Here is a 21,405-nt window from a genome sequence, read left to right on the forward strand (position 1 = left end):
GCGCGAACAGAAAACGGAGCCTCACTATCCATACTAAAAATATTTAAGTCGGTTAATCACTATTTAAAGCTAGTTTAACAGTCACTCATTTGACTGTTTTAGCAACAGTGAAATACTGTCTGTTATTAAGAGAATGGTCTTTTAACAGATCTCTCTTTAAATGATTGCATGTTTTTTTTTTCTTCCTCCAAGGTTTTCGCTTATAATGACTCACGAGATCGTAATAACACGATTGCAAACAAACCTGGGAACAAGTGGGGGGGGGGGGGGGTTCAACCCATGGCGAGTGAGTTGTTTTACGACTCACTCGCCATGGGTTTTAACCCCACCCATTTCGTGGTTTGTTTTCGCTTATAATTTGAGAACCCCTTACTTGATTGGCTTAAAATGTTAAACGTTGTTGTATTGTTACTATGGAAAAGTTCATGCAGCTCTTAGCATGTGCAGGTTTTCTCTGGAAAAAGAAAAATAACTGTACCTGAGTATATGACCGGTTCTACAATATAGCAGTACGGAAATAAAATATTTGGGGAATCTATTTTCGTGGAATTTAATAACGACATAAAAACGCGCGTTTTAAATGTTTCAGTTTTCTGGGTTATATTGTTTCAAATTGTCTACAGTCGTGTAATAAAAGTTTTTTTTTTTTTTTTTTTTTTTTTTTTTTTTTTTTTTTTTTTTTTTTTTTTTTTTTTTTTTGTAAGAAACTGGAATTAGCATTTATATTAATATAAGCTACCGGGCAAGGACAGCTGAGGGGTTAAAGTTTTGCAAATACCAGGTAATCAGTCCCTCAGCCTGAAGGCTGAGGGACTGATTATCTCAACCTCCTGATCTTCAACCATGCTTCTCAGTATTGGGCAGAGGAAGCCACTGGTTGGCGTAACGTTTCCACAATAAAGTGTCGCACATGTGTCTAGTTCACCATCCTATCGGTTCTCTGAACCATTTATCTACACGTGAACACGTCAGTAGTTGTATGAACCTTTCCCCAGTCACAGTACACCATAGTGGAAAATCTAAAGCTTGACAGATGAAGCGTTTTTTTTTTTTTTTTTTTTTTTTTTTTTTTTTTGTTTTTTTTTTTTTTTTTTTTTTCAGCTTAAAAACGAAATGCCTGAAGAAAAACAGAGAGTGCTTCGGTGATGTATAACAGCCGCTTTAATATGAAGATAAAATTGCAGAGGTGAATGATGATACAGTGATAAGCAGAGAAAAAAATGTTTGTAGGAAAACCTTTCCTTCTGCTGCAATGTTTCCTCCAGGGCATTATTATTATTATTATTATTATTATTATCAAAACGAAGCGCTAAACCCACTAGGGTCATACAGCGCTGTTCCTCCAGGGCAGAAGAAGCCTTTGTTGGGAAAATATTCCACTCTGTGTAGAGTCTTATTAAGCCATCAACACTGATCAACACAATTCAAAATTGTCTCAGGTAATAGCCCCTCAAGGAAGGTTCCTTGATGTTGGTGAGGGGCTCTTGATTTAGGGAATTGGATCTGTGCTCCAGTTCCCCGAATTAAGCCTGAATGCCTTCCACATCCCCCCCCCCCCCCAGGCGCTGTATAATCCTCCGGGTTTAGCGCTTCCCCCTTGATTATAATAATAATAATAATAATCAGGTAATAGCTTGTTCAGCAACTTGTGTTTTTGTCAACATACTTATTGGTAATACTATATTTCATCCATGTACGACCCTCACTACCCACTCATTCTATTATATACTATATAAATTTAGCCATTAAGATAAAAACTATACACTCCAAGGTAGCAGGATTATAACTAAATTATATTCTTGGGTAAAAAAAAAAATTACCAGCTGAAGCCTAGTGGGTAGCTGTGATTCCGAGTTTTTGTTTATTGCTAATAAAAAAATACGATTTTTTTTTGTCTGTTAGCCTTCAAATTTTAGTAATTTGGAAGCTCTAAATCCTTAAGGGTCAGACAAAGCCTGGGAAATGGGAGGTAACCAAGTTGTTCTAGAGAAAGGGAAAGGGGAGCCCTAATGTATTACATGTAGAGGAATTAATTCCCCCTTGCGTCTAGACACCTCCCTTAAGAGGTTTTGTGTCTATAAAAGGCTCTTTAACGGTACCAGAAATGTTCTTAAAATTATTTCAGGGTAAATAGTTCAGGAATTTTTATGGCGCTTGCATAAGAATAGGCTTTAACCGTTTATAATGCCCTTAGACCTTTGGTGGATGTCTACGTAACATGCGTATGACAGTTGGCCTTTTAGCAATGTTAATATAGGCTTTTTTTTCTACTACCCGCCCCCCGTTACCCCCTCCGCCGCTTAGTCTAGTTGATTGACGATATCGTCCTTCTCCATCTGAAGTCTCCCAGCTCAGCTGACAAACTTCATCGTCTAATGTGTGTAACCCATCCTGTGATGGAATATGGCAGGGGAGAAACCCGTCCTGTGATGGAATATGGCAGGGGAGGAACCCATCCTGTGATGGAATATGGCAGGGGAGAAACCCATCCTGTGATGGAATATGGCAGGGGAGGAACCCATTCTGTGGTGGAATATGGCAGGGGAGGAAACCATCCTGTGATGGAATATAGCAGGGGAGAAACCCATCCTGTGATGGAATATAGCAGGGGAGAAACCCATCCTGTGATGGAATTTAGCAGGGGAGAAGCTCATCCTGTGATGGAATATGGCAGGGAGAAGACCATCCTGTGATGGAATATGGCAGGGAGAAGACCATCCTGTGATGGAATATGGCAGGGGAGAAACCCATCCTGTGATGGAATATAGCAGGGGAGAAACTCATCCTGTGATGGAATATGGTAGGGAGAAGCCCATCCTGTGATAGAAAATGGCAGGGGAGAAACCCATCCTGTGATGGAATATGGCAGGGGAGAAACCCATCCTGTGATGGAATATGACAGGGAGAACCCCATCCTGTGATGGAAAATGGCAGGGGAGAAACCCATCCTGTGATGGAATATGGCAGGGGAGAAACCCATCCTGTGATGGAATATGGCAGGGGAGAAACCCATTTTGTGATGGAATATGGCAGGGGAGAAACCCATTTTGTGATGGAATATGGCAGGGAAGAAACCCATCCTGTGATGGAAAATGGCAGGGAGAACCCCATCCTGTGATGAAATATGACAGAGGAGGGGGGAAACTCATCCTGAGTGATGGAAAACCAGATAGCTTTTGTCCCACATGTAACTCATACAGTAAGATAAGATAAGATTTCGTTCGGATTTTTAACCCCGGAGGGTTAGCCACCCAGGATAACCCAAGAAAGTCAGTGCGTCATCGAGGACTGAGGACTGTCTAACTTATTTCCATTGGGGTCCTTAATCTTGTCCCCCAGGATGCGACCCACACCAGTCGACTAACACCCAGGTACCTATTTGCTGCTAGGTGAACAGGACAACAGGTGTAAGGAAACGTGTCGAATGTTTCCACCCGCCGGGAATCGAACCCGTGTCCTCCGTGTGTGAAGCGGGAGCTTTAGCCACCAGGCCACCGCTGCAGCTGTACACTGTGAATGTTCCCAGACTATATATATATATAGTGTCGCATCACACTTGTATGTGTTGCTGCTCCGTAACTATAAAATAAATTAGGGTAGAAGCTATGCTGATGTAACCCAGATTTAAAAAAAAAAAAAAAAGATGGATCTGGCTCTGCTAGGTATCGGTGTGAGGCTGGCCTAGGCTATGATTACGTCCTCCACACCAGCAAGATGAAAATCCTTTCAGTGTAGATACATAAGAAAGAGGCTAGTGTTAGATTTAATGACTCGACTGCACTAAGGTGATTTTTTCTTAGTGTTATTGCGATTTTATTGATATTTTGCTTAAAAGTTGCAGCCAAGGTGATAACTGATGTTTTGGAATCTATCATTTTTCCATGGCAATTAAAAATAACGCTCAGAAGGACAAAAATCACTTCTTGAGAATTCCTCTCCAAAATCCCTACTCCTTATGGGCGGATCTATGTATTATTATATTTTGGGAAAGTGGTAAACCCCCCATGGGAATGAGGCAACCAAGTTTAATCAAGGGGTTTATATATTTTTTTTGCCCACGTTGTGCATTATGGCTCCATATATTTCTCACTGTATTTCACAACTTACCTTTTATGTCTACAAAATCAGGTATATTATAATATGAAAACTGCCTTCACTTCCTGCCCCCCCCCCAACACACAGCTGGATGACCCATATGGATTTAACCCCTTAAAATAATAAAATTAGATGCCAAGACTAGCCCAGAGGTATATTACAAAAAAACAAAAAACATAGGAAGCGTAGAGCTTTTATTTTCCTACGATGTTGAGAACTAAGGGGACGGAACCGTAATATGCAATACACATAGTCTTATTAGTTATAATAATAATCTGCCTACATATACACATGCATTGCCATACATTTAACTATGTTGATTTTAAGGTAAAAACAGTGAACTTTAGGTGTATATCTATGGGTGATGTTCAGGCTGTGTATGATTATAATACAAAGCTTTCCACCCACCAGACGCTGCTATTGTTAACTGTGGTGAATGTGGCATGGACAAGAGTGCCCAGACATGCGCCCACCCTGCCCACCCACCTTTCACCTGAGTCCTGCCCACCCTCCTTCAGCAACAACCACCCACTAGTGAGTACCCTCACTCAGTACTGCTCACCTTTCTCACAACTCTACATTTCTGACAGTTTTCAACGTGTAATTTGTTATTTCCGTTCAAAAGCCTAAAGTTCCAGGGTAATTTCTTTTATTTCCTTTCTCAGGACATTTCCCCTCAAGGAAGTTTCCTTGATGTTGGTGAGGGGCTCTTGATTTAGGGAATTGGATCTGTGCTCCAGTTCCCCGAATTAAGCCTGAATGCCTTCCACATCCCCCCCCCCAGGCGCTGTATAATCCTCCGGGTTTAGCGCTTCCCCTTAATTATAATAATAATTCAAAGGACATTTGGATTTTTTCTGTATAAAAAGATTAGAAAATGTATAACATATGTCACGTGTAAAATAAAGGCGTGTCTTTTAAGGTTGACCCCACCTTCACCCACCCTTGCTGTTCACCCCAACTTCACCCACCCCTGCTCCTTACCCCACCTACACCCACCCTTGCTGTTGGCCCCAACTTCACCCACCCCTGCTCCTGACCCCACCTACACCCACCCTTGCTGTTGGCCCCAACTCCACCCACCCCTGCTGATGACCCCACCTATACCCACCCCTGCTGATGACCCCAACTCCACCCACCCTTGCTGTTGGCCCCAACTCCGCCCACCCCTGCTGATGACCCCACCTATACCCACCCCTGCTGATGACCCCACCTACACCCACCCCTGCTGATGACCCCACCTACACCCACCCCTTCTGTTGACCCCACCTACACCCATCCCTGCTAATGACCCCACCTACACCCACCCCTGCTGATGACCCCACCTACACCCCTGCAGATTCTGGTGTCAGTGGATGGGTTCCGGCCAGATTACCTGCTGCGTGGGCGGACGCCCACCATCCAAGCCCTGGGGGAGGTGGGCGTGCGGGCACCCTACGTCAAGGCTTCCTACCCCACCATCACCTTCCCTAACCACTACACTATCGTCACCGTGAGTACATACTCTCACCTTCACTACCATTACCTTCACTTTCACCATCATTTTAATAAGACAGGTAATAAGTTAGTTATGGTAAAATTATATATATATATATATATATATATATATATATATATATATATATATATATATATATATATATATATATATATTTATATAAAGATCGCAGTCAGCAGGACACATGGCTTGTGAACCAGGCTGCCCAGCCTTTGTGGCATTCGTGGCTGAGTGGATAAGATCGCTGCCTGGGAATCTTGACCGTCCCCAGTAGCAGTATCGAGTCCTGCTGACTGCGATCTTTCCCTGTATATACCCGCGTGTTTCTGTGTGATGCATTGATATATATATATATATATATATATATATATATATATATATATATATATATATATATATATGTGTGTGTGTGTGTGTGTGTGTGTGATAAGTCACAAAAATTGTCTCCACTGTTGCATGTCACACATGTAAGGCATTTTTTTTTTTTTTTTGATCTGCCTAGTTTTCCTCATCTATTTTTCAAGGCACCTAGTCATGCTTAAGCGACTCTGCTTAAAAAAAAATTCATGGCCAACTTCCTAAGAGCATTTCTTCCCGGCAGGGACTCTACCCGCCTGCCCACGGTATCGTAGCCAACAAGTTCTACGATCCCGTGTTTGGCTCGGAGTTCCGTTTGGGTCGACCCGAGAGCTTTAAGTTACGCTGGTGGGGTGGAGAACCTGTATGGCGGACCGTCGAGAAGCAGGTTGGTGATAGTAGTAGTACTGTAGTAGTAATAGTAGTAGTAGTAATAGTAATAGTAGTAGTAATAATGGTAGTAGTGGTGGTGGTAGTAGTAGTAGTGATTGTCATTACGATTTCGTGAGTCAGTAGTGATTGTAGTAGTAATAGAAGTAGCAGTAGTGGTGGTAGTAGCAGTAATGGTAGTAGTTGTAGTAGTAGTAGTCGTAGCAGTAGTAATACAAGTAGTATTAGTAGCAGTAATATTAGTAGTAATAATATTAGTAGCAGTAATATTAGTAGTAATAATATTAGTAGCAGTAATATTAGTAGTAATAATATTAGTAGCAGTAATATAAGTAGTAATAATATTAGTAATAACAGTAGTAGTAATAACGGTAGAAATAATGGTATCAGTAATAATAGTACTTTAGTAATAATAGTAATAGCAAGAGTAGTAATAATATTATTAATAGCAATAGTACAGTAGTAGTAATAGTTGTAGTAGTAGTAGTAATAATAACTGCAGTAGCGCGAGTGGTAGTAATAACAGTAGTTCAGTGGCAGTGGTAATAATGAAAGTAGTAATAATAGTAATAGCAACAGTCTGAGATAACAATATTCTGAACAGCCACAGAAGTTTGATTAACATTTACTCTAAGAATAACAGTTTAGCCATCACTTCCGCGGCTCGGCCTCAGACCAGGCCTAAATTATTATTAGGTTAGGCCACTTTTGTCAGGAAACAGGACAAGTGTTTCCTGACGCGGGTCTTAGTCATATGATGACCCACAGTTGGAACTTTTGGTCGTCTGGCCGAGGCCTTCCACTGGCCTACCCCTCCACCCCTTTAAAAATTACGGTTACAATTAAAAAAAAATGTTATTATTGATATTATTAATGGCACCACCTGTTCCCACAGGGTAAGCGAGCAGCCACGTTCTTCTGGCCGGGGTCAGAGGTAGTGGGGAACCATCCTTCAGTATGGTACAAATACAACGCTTCCATCCCGTTTGAGAAGCGGGTTGATCAGGTGGGTTATTGTGCTGTTTCCTCTCTGAAGTGTGACGGGGGGGAGATGGGAAATGTGTTTTTTTCTTGTTCTCGAATGCAATTTTTTATGTCCCTGGTGAATATTTTGTTGAAAACTCGTACAGTTATATTGTAAACTTTCTCTGTATAGCGCGACCTTTTTTTTTTTTTTTGGAAATGCGATTGAAAAAGTACATTCAAAATAGAATGGGGAGCGGAAAAGCCTTCATATTACTCGTTATTTGTTTTTATTCACTTTTTTCAGTCGCATTTACTATAAAAAATCAAACTAAAGAGGAGTTGTATATAAGAGAGCTTATGAAGGAGGATATTTCTTCTCAAGTTTGAATGTGATCTGTGCTTTATAAATGTGATCTCTGAGGTTGTCTGCCATCACTCATCATCGTCTTTCACAGGTATTGTCGTGGCTGGATTTGCCATCGCATGAACGGCCATCGTTCATGACGCTGTACATGCATGAGCCAGACACCGTGGGACACACATATGGCCCTAACGCACCCCAGGTACTGTAGAAGCTTAGGGAGGAGGGAAAGACTGCACCCCTACTTATGTAAAAGTTTAGAGGGAAGAAAAGACTTATGTATAAGTCAAGTATTGTGATTTAGTTGGGGTCCTTCCTGAAGATACGACCCAACATAATCAACTAATTTCTAGTTATCTATTTTCTGCTAGGTGAATACGAGGGTGTAATTGCCAATATCAGTAACAATATATCGCTTTTTGTAGAGCTTTATTAAATCAGTCACTTAATAAAAGCTCTGAATAGAATAATACAGTTCAATAATTAAAATTTCTTCTGCACCTGTGCCTTCTTATGCTTGGTGAACAGGTGCAGCAGCCTGGGAAACGAACCCGAATCCTTTCGGTTGTGAAGTAAATGTTGAGCCACTAAGGTCATTTCAAGGCTTCATCTTGACTCCAGCTCACCAAATCATTACGCTTCTTACCCACAGGTGGACAAGGCGCTTGCCCACGTAGACTCAGTGGTGAGGCGCCTTGTAGACGGTCTAGTGGCGAGGAACCTACTGTCGTGCGTCAACCTGGTGGTGATGGCCGACCACGGTATGGCTGAGGCCGGTCAACATCGGGTCATCCGCGTCGACAAGTACATCCCCAACATCAAGAACCGAGCTAGGTTCTGGAACGGCGTCTTCGGCAGGATGACTCCCTACGATGGTTCCCGGGGTTCGTGTTATACGAATGTTCTTGCTTCGAGGGATTGGTGCTGACACCCCTTCTCAACTTAATAATGATAATAAACCCAGGATAACTTAAATAAGCCAAGCATCGCTTTTTATGAATAATAATGATAATAATAATAATAATAATAATAATAATAATAATAATAATAATAATAATAATAATAATAACGTGTGTAGAAAAATCCTAATTGGTCTGGCGTGCCTTACAGAGACCAAGGAGAGCATGATGGAGGCACTGTCTTGTAAGAGACCGGAAATGCGAGTATATGAGAAGTCTACACTACCTGTCAGGTAAGTAGTCCAGGAAACCCGAAGTTAAACCAACCCATTATAATGTAAACCCATCCAGTGTAGCTTAAATTAAATCCCATCTAATATAACTTAAGCCTGTAGGGGGTCATAAACCGCCAGGGGTCTGGGGGTGGGGGTTAATCACGTTTGATACAAGGAAAGGAAGGGTGGTTTAAATCTTTTTTTGCTGTTGATTGAGTCTGGAGTCGCTTCCGGAGGTCACCGTCCCTGTGGCCCCGGTCCTAGACCAGCTGACGCTGTCGCAAACACCGAGTAGCAGCTTCCCCATGAAGATAATAAGTGATTACAATAATACTAAATATAATATTATCAATACTACTACTACTGCTGCTGCTGCTGCTGCTATTACTACTATTACTACCACTACTGCTGCTGATACTAGTACTACTACTACTACTACTGGTGCTGCTGCTGCTACTACTACTACTACTACTGCTGCTACTACTACTACAACTACTACTACTACTGCTGCTGCTGCTACTACTGCTACTATTACTACTACTACTGCTGCTACTATTACTACTACTACTGCTGCTGCTACTACTGCTACTATTACTACTACTACTGCTGCTGCTACTATTACTACTACTACTGCTGCTGCTACTACTACTATTACTACTACTGCTGCTACTACTACTACTACTACTACTACTGCTATTACTACAACTACAACTACTACTACTACTGCTGCTGCTGCTACTACTGCTACTATTACTACTACTACTACTACTACTGCTGCTGCTACTACTACTACTACTACTTCTGCTACTACTACAACTACTACTACTGCTGCTACTACTACTACTACTACTACTACTATTGCTGCTGCTACTACTACTGCTAATTATAATAATAATAAACTAAAGATTATAATAATAAATATAATATTACCAATACTATCAACACTGCTACTACTAATAATAATTTAGGTGGCACATCGGGAGACAGCGACGCGTGGAAGACATTGTCTTCGACCTGGACGCTGGTTACCAGGTGGCTCGTGACCACGAGTACAAGGCAGACGCTGGCGATCATGGCTACGATAACTTCTTCCCATCTATGAACGTAAGTACATGATCCTATTCTTCTCTGTGAACAAGGGTACATGATTTTCTTCCCTCTCAGTGAACGTGAGTACGCACACTCTTTCCCCCCCCTCCCCTCTATGAACGTGAAAACACTTTTCTCTTCGTGAACGTAAGTGCACTACCCTTCCCCTTCTGTGAATGTACACACTACTTTTTCCTCCTCTATGGAAGTACTGTAAGTACGCGCTCTTCACCTATATGAAGTAAGTAAACAAACCACGGAACGGGTGGGGGGTTGAACCCATGGCGAGTGAGTCGTGGTTTGTTTGCAGTTGTGTTGTGTTATTACGATTTCGTGAGTCAAATTAGCGAAGGTTCATCTTGTAGTGTTTTTAGCTGATACAAATGTTAAAGAAAGGAAACAGGAAATTAGAAGTGAACATAGAAAAAAAAGGTGATTAGAGTAACAAAACGAGGTGTATGTAATGACATAAGATATCAGATTGGAAGGAGGGAGTATGGAGAAAGTCAGTGTGTTCAGATGTTTGGGAGTAGACATGTAGGGTGGGTCTGAGAGACGAGGTAAACCATAGAATATACAAAGGGAAAAAGGATGGGCGGTGTATTGAGGCATCTGTGGAAAGAAAATCTTGTCTAAGGAGTCAAAAAGGGGTACGTACGAGAGTATAGTGATACCAACAATTGTATAAGGTTGTGAGGCGTAGGTTTAAGGTTTGCAACAAGGCGGCATTGGGAATGTCATGATGGAGAGGAATGCGTTTTGTGAATGAAAGAATTCGGAGAGTAGAAATTAGAAGACAGAGCGGCGGGGTCACCGAGGGTGTTATTCAGAGGGATGAGGAGGGGTTGTTGAGGAGTTCTGGGCACTTAGAAGGGATGTAGCAAATTAAGATAACCAAGAGGGTGGATAAATCTAGGATGGAAGTTAGGTACGGTGGGGGGGGGGGTCTTCCCAGGAAGGAAGAGATAAAACAGGTTTTGAGTACTAGGGGTTGGAGCATCCAGCAGACTTGTGTGAACGTGTTAGATTGGAATGAATGGAGACAAGTGATTTTTATGCCTTGGCGTGCTGTTGGAGTATGAACAAGGCAACATTCATGAAGGTATTCATTAAAACAGGTTAACCTGCACTCTGAAGGACAGGATGGGGATGCTGGATTTCGGATTGACATCTGAACTGTGATGTCAACATACTTCTGGCAAGACGCTGTTGAATGCACGACAGTGAATATATTTCCTCTCCTTGGGTCACCCTACTTCGGTGGAAGATGACCTATGTATAGAAGGAAAGTACATAGACCATGGCTATGATAACATCTTTCCTTGATGAAAGTGGAGGAAGGTGAGGTGAAGGTCCTTAGAGCAGAGCCACAGTCTTGTAGAGACAAGACACAAGATTTTTAATGAATTAAAACCTCGATCTGGAGCTTCATGTCAGCATAATATAGTTTTACATACAACGGAACATTAATTAACTTGATAAAGCTCTTCGCAGTGCGGAAAATTGATGTTATAAAACTCTGCGTAGCGAACATTGTCTTGATAAAGCTCTACACAGCGGAACATTGTCTTGATAAAGCTCTACACAGCGGAACATTGTCTTGATAAAGCTCTACACAGCGGAACATTGACTTGATAAAGCTTTACACAGAGCTAAGCACCCACCTGACAAAGTTTACACAGAAACATTGCATTAGTATAAGTTTCTGCTGCACTTGTGTCTTTCCCAAGTTACTGTGTAAACATACTTTCCCATCCAGAGCAAGACTTTACTGACACACGGTGTCACTCGAGCTTTATTAGTCCCCCCCCTAGAGCAATAACTTCTCTGAATAAAGTTCTGCTATGAACTAAGTATCTTTACTATGTACGTGTCAACACACTGCTCTCTAACCATTCTGAAGTGATTTTTATTAAACTTATCTCTATAAGGCACTGTTCGTGGCCCACGGACCAGAGTTCCTCCGCAACACAGAGGTAGAGGGCTTCCAGAACATAGAACTCTACAACCTGATGTGTCACCTGCTGGGGGTGAGGCCAGCACCTAACAACGGCACCTGGGGAGCTCTGCATCACCTGCTGGCTAACCCTCCTTCCTCACCTGGCTACAGAGTCCAGGTAAGGTTCTCTTAGTAGTTCCTGCTGCTGCTTGGGCGTGTGGATTGACGTAGTAGTAGTAATAAGTAGTAGAAGTAGTAGTAGTTGAGACAGTAGTAGTAATATTACTAAACGTAAACGAAACATATAGTTATCGATGTGATTTTTTAGTTATTTGAAACACGCTGTTGTTATTGGCTTATGCAGTCTGTGTGATAATTAGTCTCGTGAATAACTCTTACACTCACCACTACAGTGATGACTCATACACTACCACTGCAGTGATGACTCATACACTACCACTGCAGTGATGAATGACCCATACACTCACCACTACAATAATGACTTGTACACTACCACTGCAATGATGACTCATACACTACCACTACAGTGATGAATGACTCATACACTCACCACTACAGTAATGACTCATACACTACCACTGCAGTGATGACTCATACACTACCACTACAGTGATGAATGACCCATACACTCACCACTACAGTGATGACTCACACTTACCACTATAGTGATGAATGACCCATACACTTACACCACTGCAGTGATGATTGACCTGAAGAACTAACCACTGCATCCGTACGGGTTTAGATTTTCCTCGATTATATACTAACTGCCACTACTTCCACTCTCAGGAGGGTGCATTGCCTGTAGCAGTGGTACCTGCCGAGGAAGACCTTGAGCATGAGAAGCCGGCGAGCTCGTGCGAGGGCGACCTTGACGAGAACGAGGAGCTCTTCGAGATTCTGCAGGAGACGCAGGAGGAGGCCCAAGCTATTATACCCCAGCATCTACCCTGGGGGATGCCTCAGATGGGCAAGGCTAGAGACGGCTCATTCCTGCTGGTGCAGCCAGACTTCGTCAGTGGTAAGATAGTTGTTTCGATTTTTTCCAAGGTAAATGAGTGCAGAAAAAATATACAGATTTTACAAGCAACTTTTATTAAACGAAGGGATATAAGATTTCTTAGTGTCTTCAAACCTGATATTAAGGAGTTGATGTCCTAACACCAAACACATCCATCTCATTAAAACTGTGAAAACAATGTAGTTACAGATGAGATGTAAATTTACCCTTTCATATTGTTAAACAAGTTGATTTTCTATGTTAATTTTTATTTGCGAAATAAATACGCTTGTTTATAGCGTTAGATTAGTTGGTGTTCTGAATTTGAGGTGTGTTGGTGCGTATACTGGTTGGGGGGGGGGGGACGCGTTAGGGATGTGGCCTGAAATCCCCCGGCAGCCTGAAGAAGTTGGGAACCACTGATTTAAAGGGGACAGTTTGGTGTTCTTAATCCTCGTATTAACCATAATAACCGCTCCCTTCTTATTCCTTAGGTATATGGTTTTTATCATGAATTTAAAAGCCATATACACCTATTGATTTAATGAGTAACTTGATTACATGACGTCTTCTACAGCCTACTCTGGCCTGGTGAAGATGCCGTTATGGACCAGCTTCACCCTAGACCAGACCAACAGAGGGAGCAACACCAACCCCACCTGGAGGAGTGATCCCAGGATCAAGACGGATCCGAGTTTCTCCTGCCAAGCCTATCAGTCGCTGGCTCCCTTCAAGATCGTCCCACAACCTCTCTTTCCTCCAGGTTGGTCCACCTGGACACGTTACCAACAAGATAATCTTAGGCTCGTTGACCCAGAATAACCGTAGCAGTGTGGCTAAGACATCCTTAGCCTCATTAACTCACAATAACTATAGAAATGTGGCTTATTTTTAAGAACCTCGCCTAGGATGCTACCTGTTAGGTGAGAGGGCAGCCGGCGTAAGGAAACTTGCAAATGTCTTGGCCTTAACGAGAATCGAACACGGGTTCCTTGGGTTGTGAGCCGAACCTTTTACCATTCAGCTGGCCACTTGGATTTAGTTGTAAATCAGAGGATTTTAAATTCGAAAATACGCGACATCACTTCTAACCCTAGGTTAGGTAGTTGGTTAGGTTAATGGGGTTGGAAGAGTATGAATACACGAATGGTCATTAGGGCTGTACCTCACCTGTTCACCACCAGTCAATAATGCTTTAATCCCTAAATTAAGGATTAAAGTGATTTCTTAAACACACCTGACGGTATATATATATATATATATATATATATATATATATATATATATATATATATATATATATATATATATATATATATATATATATATATATATATATATACTGTCTCCAGAACATACAGGGTGTGTGTGTGTGTTTCTCTTAATGTATATATAGTGAGAACTTAATCCCAATTTTAGAGCTTGAAGTACTCTTAACCAATGACTTAATGGCCCTCGTATAGCTGATAGGCGCGCGACACACACACACATCCAGTGTCGACTTCCAGTGACGACACTGGAAGACAGGAGAGTTAGGGGGGGGGTTATGATAACGACATATAGAATACTGAGAGGTATAGATAGGTGGATAGAGGATGTTCCAGAGATGGGACACAGCAAAAAGGGGTCACAGTTGGAAGTTGAAGACTCAGATGAATCACAGGGATGTTAGGAAGTATTTCTTCAGTCACAGAGTTGTCAGGAAGTGGAATAGCCTGGGTAGTAATGTAGTAGAAGCAGGTTCCATACATAACTTTAAAGAAGAGGTATGACCAGGTAGCGGCCAGTTGAAGAGGCGGGGGCAGGAGCTGTGAATCGACCCCCGCAACCACAACTAGGTGAGTAAACACACACATATGCAACAACAACCATAACAATTACAACACCCACATCTACAACAACTGCAGTAACAGCAAGCAATAACAGCCACAAAACAACCGCAAGTTACAACCACAACAAGAGCAGCAATAACGAAAACGACAAATACCTTCAACCACAACAACCGAAACAACAGCAACAACAACGACCATAACAACAACAATCAAAATAACAACCAACAACAACTACTACAACAATTCCCCACATTTCAGAGTTGGCTTCAAGAGTGGAGTCAGGGCTGGTGTGCCAACTCATCACCAACACCGCTCCCTTCAGTGAGTTCCTGACTCAACGCTGGCAGCAACTCATCAGACTCATCAGAGAGTGGACCTACAAGTACGGTACCATCAACGTCATCACAGGACCAGTGTTCGACTATGATGCTGACACCTTTGCTGACGACCTCAACGTTGTCAGGTACCTGTCACGCAGTTGGGAGTAAGTCTTTGCAAGGAAAGAGAGAATAGGTTCAGTCTTTGCAAGAAAAGGTAGGATAGATCTAGGCTTTACAAGGGGAGGATAGATTCAGTCTTTCGAAGAAATGGCAGGACAGGTCTAGTCTTTGCAAGGGGAGAATAGGTTCAGTCTTTGCAAGAAAGGGCAGGATAAATCTAGTCTTTTCAAGAAAGGGGAGGATATATCCAATTAATTTGCTCAAGAAACCCATCACCAGTACGATTAGATGTGTATTAGTATTATGCGGAAGCGCCACTAAACCCATCGGGGTCATGCAGCGCCTGGGCGAAGAGGAGGTAATCGGGAGGGACTCCTGATCCAGTTCCTTGGATCAGGAGCCTCTACCCCCTTGGGGGTATGGATGGGAAGGGAGGTCTTACAGCGCCTAGGGAATGAGAAGAAACCAGATTACTTTGTCAAAATAATTGTAGAAAATAGGATGTCACAGTAATTGTTAACAATCACTATGGCATCTTAGTTATGTATACATGTAACTTCTTTACCCCCTCCGTGTTGTAAAAGATGTTATAAGTGTTATCATATAAAACATGTTCTCTTCTTTGTTGATGTGAAAGATACCTGGAGTATACCCAAGGCATAGAATTTGCATATATTTGGTTTCTGTGTGCCAGGATTTTTCGTGGCTGCGTTCCCTACTGGTGCATTTTTTTTTTCTGGCCCCCTACTATCTACAGCACCTGTACTAACAACAGTGCCTCCACCAGTTTTTAGTTACAAGATGTTATAAGTTATTTCTTCTGTGCTGCAGTATATGAGAGATATTATAGTTACCGTATAAATAATGACCTCATTGATGTTGTGTTGCAGCCGTGGTGCCCAGCTGGTGGTACCAACTCACATGTTCCTTGTTGTGACTCGCTGTATGAGACCAGTGAACCATCTCTCAGAGTGTCCACACACCTACCTCGATGCCCTGGCCTTCGTGTACCCCCAGGCTCTTGTTGTGTCCAACTGTTTGGTGAGTAGTTCTCTAAGCTGACTTTCTCCCTCCCTCTGTCTTCTCGTTGTGTAGGGCATCAGTTTTCCCAAATTAAGAAAAATTGTCGCGAGACTAGCGCCAGTATGTATTCTTAAGCATAGAATGACTTACACACACACGATAAATTTCATGGAGCAGGGAGTGGACCTAGTAGCGACCAGCGAAGAGGCGGGGCCTCTGCAACCCACAAATAGGTGAGTACTCTCTCTCTCTCTCTCTCTCTCTCTCTCTCTCTCTCTCTCTCAGTACATACAGTGACAGTAAAGATTTTTTTTAAGGAATAATTAAGCCAGTAAATTGTATCTAACATCAAATTTTCTACAGACTGCTGATAGGTTCGCCCAGGAATTCAGCGCTACGGTGCGGGACGTGGAGAAAATAACTGGTCTTAAATTTTACCCCAACTTGGAGTTCGAAGACCAGGTGAGACTGCAGATCCGGGTACACTCAAATATTTGGGGCCGCGAGACCTGGCTCAACAGAATACAGTCAGACATCTTCGGCCTAGCACAGTAAACGTCGCCGGGTGAAACACTTCACATATGTGTTCACACAGTGAATCAACTTTAAATAAGTTTATAACTGTGCCCAATTCTATGGCCAGCGAGGCTGTTGGTAAAGGGACTGAACCCATATGCAAGAGCTTCAAATAAACCGATATCCAGGGGGCAGTTTCAGATGGACCAAAATACAAAATATTGCGAAATGAATCGAAACTTTGTAAATATAGTGAACGCCAACAAGGTTCAATGCTTAGACCCTTGCTGTTTACGGTCCAAATAAATGACGAAATTAGAGGAAACAATCTAGTGTACCAACTTTTGTGGAGGATACAATATTAATCAGGACGGTGAAAAGTCCAGCGGAACAATTGTGAAGTTTTGAGAATCAGTTATATTACTAGTGAAGTTCACTTTGAAACTTAGTTGAAACACTGTGAATGTCGTTGATGAATAGCACATTAGTTCCTTCTGTAAATAGAATATTAATGTTAAGTCCACGAGAGTAAACATCACAGTAAACAAACTGTCCCATACTAGGCAGGTCCTTGTGTAAATCGACAATTAGAAATTATCCATTTTGAGTCCATTGCATCATATTATGTCTGTTCGATAACTTCGGCATTCTGTTTGTATATTTTTTATTGTATGCTTCATATTATGCAACCAGTTGCAAACTTGAAAACCTAAACCACCCAGAAGTAAATGAATATTGTTTTCGTTTTAAAACCACCACCTTTCTCACACCATCTCAGAATACAATAGGGCTTTCTCTCTGATTATAAGAGCACTAAATGGGGCAGCTCACTCTATTTTCTGTTCAATAAACACATTCAATAATTTTTCATGAACACATTCAACAAATTTGTTTTTGTCTTATTTACCGGAAATGACCTTTTTAATAATTGCAGTGCACTAGGAGGTATGTTAGGGCTCTTAACCTTTTTAAGAATTCAGACTCCCCAGTAGAGTGCCCAATATGCCCTCATACCCCCTTTGCCATGTCAAAATAATAATCACGAATCCTATTAGGTACCAGTATTACCAGTAGGGATTATACAGCGCCTTTCGGGACGGGGGTGGAAGGTATTCAGGCTTAATTCAGGGAACTGTAGCACAGATCCAATTCCCTATATCAAGAGCCCCTCTGGAGTAATAGTGCTGGGTAACTATGCAACACTGGTGAACCACTGCTGGCAATTATTAGTGCTGAAACAAACATTGACATACCGGTGTTGGGTGTCTGATTGAGCACCAGCTGTCAGAACAGTGCTGAATATCAAACATTAAACAACAGCTGCCATATCAGAACTAGTTTTCTACTGTTTAAAAACAGCATTTTACCCATTTGATGGGAATGTGGCTGTGACCTGATAACTGGTGGAGAATAGCAGTCAAACATTTTTTGTTACGAGGTTTCACTTGTAAAAAGCATTTTCATAACGTCGCCTACAAAAGGCTTTATCAGGTACGTGATTGATTGACATACTGCATATTTAATGCTCTTGTAGGCGAATTATTATTATCCTGGGGAGTACTAAACCCGTAGGAATTATACAGCAGCTAGGGGGGGTATGGAAGGCTTTTTAGGTTTAATTCAGGGAATCGGAGCACAGATCAAATTCCCTAGATCAAGAACCCCCTCCCCCTCACCAACAAAACCCTCGAGGGGTCTTGTAGGTGAAATGTTATAACAATAGTCTCCTTTTTACTGAACACGTTTCTTTCCTCCATTTTGCCTTGGCAGAACCTGATTGCCGTCGAGTTACCAAGAATTGCTTCTGTATAATAGCACATTAAACACTGAAATGTGCTTTGGCAGTTTTGATAATTTTTCATTAACATGTCATTATTTAGTTTAAGAGCTAGTAGTAATTAATATATTTATATGATGGAAAAAGTACAATTTCTCTGTGATACGTCAGCTATATTATTGCCTTGCTTGTCAGCAAATGTTTATACAATAAATCTCACTTAACCACCTCTAATGCTACTTACGTTACAGAAAAACAGTCCTATATGTGAAAATGCGAAGGGTGGAGTAAAAAAATTATGGAAAAAATTGAGTTATGTTCCAATCCTCCAAATTAAAGCCAAACATTTCTTTTATAGACACAATTCACATAAAATAATAAACTAGGTATTGTACAATGATTTTATGATTAGTGATGTTATGGGCACATTAAAGCATGTTATTATAGTATAATACTGGATGATTTAATCTAGCATAACCTAATAGTAAAGCAATGTGAATACACTTACCTTCAGTGGAGAGGCTTAGTGTGACCCTACTGGGCTACACCAGAAAAATTCTCTGCTGCTGTGTGGTCAGCAGAGGTACTCTCACCACTGAACTTTACTTTATGAACCATATTGCACAGTAAAATGATTAAACCATCCAAGATTAAAGGGATTCATTTGCAGGCTGTACTTCCTGCTTACACAGTTTTGCAGCAAGATAAGACTTTCTCATGGATCACAAGGAAATTGAGTGTCATATTTTTCTTTTTCTCCTGAATCCAGCCATTCAGCATTTTTGTTTGCAGTTTCATTTAGCTCTATTGATTGCTTTCCCATTTTCTTTAACAGGTCACAATTTGGTTTGTTTTCTCATTTTCTTTAACAGGTCACAATTTGGATTGCTCTTCACGTTATTTTGTCAGTCTTGAATTGAATTAATTGTTGATTCCACCCCCCCCCCCCCACACACAATGGGCCTTGGCTGTATCAACCACACATATACCATCTCTAAGCACATTTACCTTTATTTGCTTCACTAGATGCATAGTTTCACACTTAAACTTCTTGGAACCTTCACCTACACTAGATTTCCTTTATAATGCCATGATTAATATCCAGACACGACAAGGGACCATGAAGAGATCGGAAATAAAGTGATAACACAATAGCGAGTAATTGTATGGTATGTACCCGTGAGACCAGCTGGTGGTTGTGAGGGTGGATATGGTTGAATGCAAGGCTGGGATATGGCCGAGTGCAAGGAGGAAATGGGTAGAGCCACTGTGAATGGTGAGCCATTGAAGCAAGACGGAAACATGGTGAACTTTTGAAATGAGAGTTGGAAACGTGGTAAACCTTTGAAGCAAAAGTTGGAAATAGATACTAAATGAATCATAAACAGGCAGAAACACAACAGGTGAGGATGTGAAAAGTCTTGGTGTACTGTACATTAAATTCTTGTCAAATAAATATTTTCCAGCCTATTTGTTCGCAGAATTACCACTAATTCCAGCATTTAAATCATAATGAACAAAATATTATGTACTTTATATACATATGTTTCCCACTGTATAGGTTTATTATTGAGCTTAATAAATTTTGTGTAATACAAGAGCTCTCATTTTAACCTTCTAAAAAAGATATCTTTTTTTATCAAAATACGATGAGTGTCTTGACCTATATGCCATTTTTTAAGAGATTAATAAGAATTACATTTGCTCAGCACACCCATCATAGAGGATGGCTTTCCTGTAATACCCCATTATGCAGCATGGATTTTGTCATACTCCATATACATGAAATGGTTTTCCCATCATCCTTAATCATACAGGATAATTCTCCCTGTCAATCACACAGGATGGTTTTCACGTCATAATCATGCAGGATGATTTTTTTTGTCATAATTACATGCCTGGAAGGTGTTCTAGGGGTCAACATCCCTGCTGCCCAGTCCATGACCTGTCCTCATGGTAGATCAAGGCCTGATCAGCCAGGCTGTTACTGCTGGGTACACTCAAACTGACGTATGAACCACAACCCACTTGTGGCTTTCATGTCATATTCGATCACAGGATGATTTTCTTGTCATACTTTATCAAACAGAATAACTTTCCTATCATCCATCATATAGAATGGTTTTCCTGTCATATAAGATGGTTCTCCTAGCATCTATTACAAAGGATGATTTTACTATCATACCCCATAGCACAGGGATGGGTTTTCTAATAGTCATTAAATCTGTCAGACTGATCTAAGAGGCTTTGCTAGGACAATGAGGATATTGTAAATCATTCCACTATGATTTCGGCAATTTCCAGAAAAGCTGGAGTTAGTATTACACGAGGATTGCCATTTTGGCTGTCATGTCTTTGAATTAAGTGGAAAGACTGAAGATGTCATGCAGTTAAACAAATATACTAGCCAACAAATACAGATGCAATAAAAGGAACCATAACATTTGTGGTAGATTAGCATATAACAAGACAGTTTAGCAATACGTACATGTATACTTAGGGGTGAATAATTGATGAAGCAGTGTAGTGTATCATCTCAAAAGATAACAGCAGTGCTGTTGACTCTTGTGAGTTTAGCTCTTAGTTATGATTATAATACATAATCAGAAGATAAGATAATATATTATAGCACTAATATTAAAGTACAATAATATTAAAATATAGGTAGTAGGTTGGTAGACAGCAACCACCCAGGGAGGTACTACCGTCCTGCCAAGTGAGTGTAAAACGAAAGCCTGTAATTGTTTTGCATGTTGATAGGATTGCTGGTGTCCATTTTTGTCTCGTAAACATGCAAGATTTCGGGTACAGTACGTCTTGCTACTTACACTTAGGTCACACTACACATACATGTACGAGCATATATATACACACCCCTCTGAGTTTTCTTTCTAGTTCTTGTCCTTGTTTATTTCCTCTTACCTCCA

At 41.2% G+C, this 21,405-nt stretch overlaps 1 protein-coding gene across 1 annotated transcript in view; it reads left to right on the forward strand.

Moving 5' to 3' along the window:
• Positions 1-20,419, forward strand: part of LOC128694126 (venom phosphodiesterase 2-like) — a 37,922-nt gene extending 17,503 nt beyond the window's left edge. The window contains exons 2-15 of the mRNA XM_053784105.2: positions 4,423-4,629; positions 5,435-5,587; positions 6,195-6,338; positions 7,236-7,346; positions 7,762-7,869; positions 8,320-8,551; positions 8,778-8,859; positions 9,810-9,945; positions 11,862-12,047; positions 12,680-12,911; positions 13,468-13,653; positions 14,981-15,185; positions 16,053-16,203; positions 16,549-20,419. Of these exons, the coding sequence (XP_053640080.2) occupies positions 4,423-4,629; positions 5,435-5,587; positions 6,195-6,338; positions 7,236-7,346; positions 7,762-7,869; positions 8,320-8,551; positions 8,778-8,859; positions 9,810-9,945; positions 11,862-12,047; positions 12,680-12,911; positions 13,468-13,653; positions 14,981-15,185; positions 16,053-16,203; positions 16,549-16,740 (2,325 nt within the window). The 3' untranslated portion in view covers positions 16,741-20,419. The remainder of the gene's footprint in view (positions 1-4,422; positions 4,630-5,434; positions 5,588-6,194; positions 6,339-7,235; positions 7,347-7,761; positions 7,870-8,319; positions 8,552-8,777; positions 8,860-9,809; positions 9,946-11,861; positions 12,048-12,679; positions 12,912-13,467; positions 13,654-14,980; positions 15,186-16,052; positions 16,204-16,548) is intronic.
• The last annotated feature ends 986 nt before the right edge of the window (positions 20,420-21,405 follow it).

Source organism: Cherax quadricarinatus, chromosome 43 (genome assembly GCF_038502225.1).
Source record: "Cherax quadricarinatus isolate ZL_2023a chromosome 43, ASM3850222v1, whole genome shotgun sequence".
Taxonomy (NCBI): Eukaryota; Metazoa; Arthropoda; class Malacostraca; order Decapoda; family Parastacidae; genus Cherax; species Cherax quadricarinatus.